Raw genomic sequence first — 5,437 nt, 5'->3', positions numbered from 1 at the left:
ATATCAGGTCGGTGGATTAATTTAGTTTCCACTATGATTTTCGTTGTGGTTCTGCTATTGAGTTTAAGAGTTAGTTTATGTTGACCTTTCCACATTGAAAAGGGTTGAAACTGGGCCGATGTTAGCCCTATATTGGGCTAGAATGTGTCTTTCGAACACTTAGAATAGAATAAGCTCTAGATTTTTAGCGATACGCTGGGCTCAACTAGTAATACATTGTCCGACTCAATAAAAAAAATAAAAAAAAAACAACAAGAAAGTTAACAAATATCAAATTTCCATGTGATTGCAATAAATAATCGCTGAACACATGCAAAACTAGGGGTGGACACAAAAACCAAACGAAACTAAATCAAACCGATCTAAATAAATTTAAACCGATCCAAACCAAATCAAACTTTATGTTTAAACTATTTGGTTTGATATTTTATCAATTTAAATAGTTCAGATTGGTTGGGTTTAAAACCGAACCAAATAAAAAAATAGAAATATTTTTAGTTAAATTAATTAAATATATTAATAATATTTTAATTTAATATATCTAACCACTAAAATTAATAATATTATAATTTAATATATCTAACCATTCGATTTTTTTATTTTTTTTATAATCCGAAAAATGAAAATTTTCTTTTTTTGGAATTAATTTTTCAGTTTTTAGAAATTTTAAAAATCTTTTTAAGTTTTTAGATAATTTTTTTATATTCAATCAATACCAAATATAATTAAATATGTTAGTAACTTCATTGATTGAGCCACTAGCCCAGTGGTAAAGTACCTTGTCATTTGATCCAAATAACATGGGTGCAAACCGAGTGGTCGACTTGATTTTATTTTCAAATCATGTAAAACGACGTCGTTTCATCTCATTTCAAAACGACGTCGTTTCACTTAACACCAACATTTAATGATGTCATTTTTTTTTGTTAAATTTGCTGACGGCGTGCTAAATTGGCAAGTCAACAAAAACATCTATCTTATTAAAGTAGAAGTACTTTAAGTTTTTGTTTGGTAATAGGGATAGGAATCCTTAAAAAAATTAAATTTTGTTTGGTAACAAAAATAGTTGAGAATTTTGTTTTTTCCTAATTTAAATAATAGATTTAAGTATTTAATGTCTTTTCCTAATTTAAATAATAAATTTCTTTAATAGAATGAATCTTAACCAAAATAATTTTTTTGTAGATTTTTTTGTTAACATTTAATATTTTAAATATTTATTAGTAAAATAATTAAATAAAAATCACACATCAAAATCAATTTATATATCATATAAATAAAATATAAAATAAATATAAAAATATTTTATTTATAAATTGCTAGTATAACACTTTTATAAATATTAGATTTTTATATTATACTCTGTAATATAATAGATGATTAAAATCACATAATATAATTATTTAAAGTAATAAATAAAAAATTTGTTTTAAAATGTTATACTAACAATTATGTAATACATATTAATTTACACACACACACACATATATATATATATATATATAGATATTATCATTAGAACAAAGAAAAATTGAAGTGAAAGCAAATATTTATACGGCAACGGGTCAAACTATAGAAATAAACAACAATGGCGTAAGATTTTTTTTTTAACAAATTTATTTTAATTTCAAATATGTTTATATATTTTATGTATTTATAAATTATTTTATTTGTTATTAAGAATGCTGAGATTTTGGACTTGGAAAAAATTATGACACATCTCTATATTATTTTAATTAGGAATTTAAAATTTATATCAAAATATTTTTTAAACTTTTAATTTTTATTATAACTATAAATGTTAATTTTCAATCTAAATTTATGTTTAAATATTACAAATATATCATTTATAAATAAAAACTAAAAAATATAAAATAAATACCCGCCCGGTTGGACGGGTCAAAATCTAGTTGTTAATTAATTTTAAAGTCAATGAAAAGTTTGTGTTTTGTTTGATCAGTCCATATATCCAGGTTTGTTTTGGCAATTCGTGAAAAGTTCAGTGTTTTTTTTGGTCGATTTCCCTATTTATATTAGGTTTGACGATAATAATATAAAATTATTGGATTACATCTTCTAGATTTTTATTATGATATTAGCTTTATATTTAAATATGAAAAAGTTATGTTGTCCTAATCACCATATTAATTAAACTTGAAATGAAAAGTTTAAAAACAACAATCAGTGATAATAAACCAAAAAAGCCAAACCTTTCCTTTTCTATAATGGTGCCGACAATCGAATCATGACCATTTGTTACATTATGAAAATAAGATGAGTGGGTTTACTCGTACTCATTAGTCTACGGAACTACAAGATATCTACAAAGCTCTTTTATTTTCTGAAACTAATTTATCTTCTTTACAAAACTGTTATTTTTACACTTTTGTAATTCTTATGTTGGTAAAATAGCTTTTGTGGTAAAATGCAAGAAGTGTATTTTTGTTTATATCACAAGGAAAGGTCTTTGGGAAAATATTGTAATTAGCAATTCAAGTTAATAAATGTGAAATGTTCACTCCGTTTAATATTAAGTGTCGTTTTAGAGAAATTTTTTTTGTTGTAAAAAAATATTGTTTTAGTATTTCAATGCATAATTTATTAATTTTATTGTTTAGTTTATTTTTTATTGGTTTAAATATGAGTAAGTTTATTAGTAATGATGTTTTTATATAAAAAATATGTAAAATTAAAACCTTTGTTATGAAAGAGAGAGAGTATATATAAACTTTGAAAGATGGAAAGTGAAGACTGTGAACTTCTGAGAGAGGTATAACTCAACTGCTAACTTTGGAAGATGTATTGCTATTTACTTCACTGTATATCAAGTGTACGTTAATACAAAAGTAATCAATTTAAAAGTCAAATAAATTGAATGCTTTAAAGGACCAGCCGTTACAATGGGATAGTTTTTCTTAAAAGGAAATATTTTAAATGGAAAAAATGCGAGGATATCTCCCTTTTCTATGTTGGTTATGATAAATTTTTATTTATTTTTTGTCATCATTTTTTTTTCAAAAGTATCAAGAAGATCCAGTATTACTACAAATTCTGTGTTTATGAAAATTTCATTAAAAATCAGACTATACCTAATCTCTGAACTATTCATAAACCTACAATTTGTGTTCTTTTTAAAAAGAAAAATCTAAAATCTGTTGTTTTTATGCAACTCAAAGTTATTTTTTCAATATTTTTAGAATATTTGTTTCAAATATCCATCTCACAATATTTCTTTTTTCATTACTATCAAATTTATACATGTCGTGACTAAATTTTAGATGCAATCTACAAAAAAAAAAGCTTCGCTTTCTTGTGATCATCGTCATTTGTTGATTATCTCCAGTCATTCGAAACGATAAACCATAAAATCAGAAAATAACTTTCTTTTAACTTGAAATTCCATACAAATTACAGAAAATACTAAAATCATCAAAGAGAAAACAGAAAAATCATTTTATTCTTGGGTTAGGCCAGTTTTGGCTCCTCAACTCCTCATGGATTGAAAACTTAGCGCATACAAGCATTCATTCATCCTCCTCGTCCTCATCATTCATCACGTTCTGAAACATCCAACAAGAGGATGATACTGGTCACGACCGCTATGTCTATGAAGATGGTTATTGTTACCATGATAAACAATTCTCTCTCCATCAATCAAAGCTTGAACGTAACGAAACTCAGCCACGTGGCAAGGGATCGTGATGGTGCCCTTTTGATCGAATCCATACTCATCTTCTGCTTCTTTCAAGAGCTGCATGAACAACGGATGATTAAAATACAAAATAGGAACTATAAATCTTTGTTGCTCTTCTCCTTGTGATCCAACTTTGATCGCTAAGCATCCTTTTGGAACATCTTTGATTTTGGCCGTTTGTTTGCGATGTAAATGGAAGCTTTTCAGAGTTTTTTCTCCAGTCCCCATGATTTTTAGAAAACGTTTTAGAAAGATGATGAAGAAACCAAGAAGGGTTCAGAATTAAAAAAAAAAAGATTCTCGAAGAAAATTAGGCTAGAAAGCAGGCCATGGGTCTTCGAGTGTAAGAGATGAGAGTTCGAGAGAACTAATAAGGTTGCTCATTTTTTTTTCTGTGGAGATAACAACTAGATGAATGAAAGAAGCAAACGAGGGGGGCTTTGTTTATAAAGAGAAAATTCATTCCCTAATTTTATAGAAAAAGTCCATCAAAATGAATTGGGACGCTCCTATTTTCTTATTCAATTTCTCATAACAAATACAGTGGTGGTATTTTAATTTCCTATTTGGTTGCCATTTGCTTTAAAAATCGTATAACAACCAATGGGTATTTTAAGAGTTTATAAATTAATAAGCAATAATTATGAAAAAATCAACGGTAGTTAACTATAATATTTTCGAGAAGTTCTATCGAGTGGTACTTCTTATAATGTAATAAATACAATAAGACAATATAATAATGATGTCAAGTGTGAGACTTGAAAAAAATAGACAACATATATTCTTAATAATAATATTTTGATTCGTAAATTTATAGGAGTATATATATTATATGTTTTCCATTTTCTATATATTAAAAATGTGTTTCTAAGACTAAACCTATCATTTACAAAATATCATTAATAAAAATATTTGTTTTTTACAGCAAATTTTCCCTGAACATCTGTATAATGGAATGAAATAATCGTCTGGCAGAAAAGAAATTTTCTGTTTTGTGTGTAAAAGGATCGATTTTCCTTTGTTTTTAACCAATTCCTTACCATTACTGCCAAATTTATTTATTCGTAAATAACCTATAACTCCTTGATCAATAAATTTAAATTAAATACGAAGTAATATTTGTATTGGTTTGTATATATATCTGGGCGCAGGGTAAGTACCCGAGATTTTTGCTATATTTGTAACCTCGACTTGTTTTGTTCGAGTATTTAAAATTTTGCATTGTATTTGTATTTGATAATACCAAGTACTTGTCTATATATGTGATACTTGCGAGTAATTTGTTCTATTTGTACTTGCTTATTTAAGTTAATTTTTTAAAAACCTTTAAAATAAAATTTCTATTTCAATGATTTTAAAATTATATGGTTGTCTATATTTATAGCAAAAAAAAATTGCTTGATTCTTATGTTACAACCGATGTGTAATAGTATAGCATAGAGTTTGATGAAGAAAAGAGAAAATTATTTGTTTCCACATGTTTGATATATTATATAATTATTAAAGTAACTAAAATAACAATATAAATGTTATAAAATATTTTAAAAGTCAAGTAACGGATCAAAACGAGTCAAGTAATTAAAATAAATTTAAAATTTGTTATTTGATTTGGATTTGCAAGTAAATAAATTTTCTAACTTGTTACTTACCTTGATTAAGACGAGTACTTGTGTTTATGAGGCAAATACGGAGAAAATAACGAGTTTAAGACGGGTAACGGATATCGGTGGCCAGCCCTATATA

At 26.0% G+C, this 5,437-nt stretch overlaps 1 protein-coding gene across 1 annotated transcript; it reads right to left on the bottom strand.

Annotated features, from left to right (window-relative positions):
• Positions 1-3,368: 3,368 nt before the first annotated feature.
• Positions 3,369-4,170, bottom strand: LOC108809074 (auxin-responsive protein SAUR32). The gene has a single exon (XM_018581197.2). The coding sequence runs from the start codon at positions 3,920-3,922 to the stop codon at positions 3,554-3,556; it is 369 nt and encodes a 122-aa protein (XP_018436699.1). The 5' UTR covers positions 3,923-4,170; the 3' UTR covers positions 3,369-3,553.
• Positions 4,171-5,437: the final 1,267 nt, after the last annotated feature.

This window comes from Raphanus sativus, chromosome 6 (assembly GCF_000801105.2).
Source record: "Raphanus sativus cultivar WK10039 chromosome 6, ASM80110v3, whole genome shotgun sequence".
Classification (NCBI taxonomy): domain Eukaryota; kingdom Viridiplantae; phylum Streptophyta; class Magnoliopsida; order Brassicales; family Brassicaceae; genus Raphanus; species Raphanus sativus.
The sequence above is the reverse complement of the archived record's forward strand: the minus strand, read 5'-3'. Positions and strand labels throughout refer to the sequence as shown.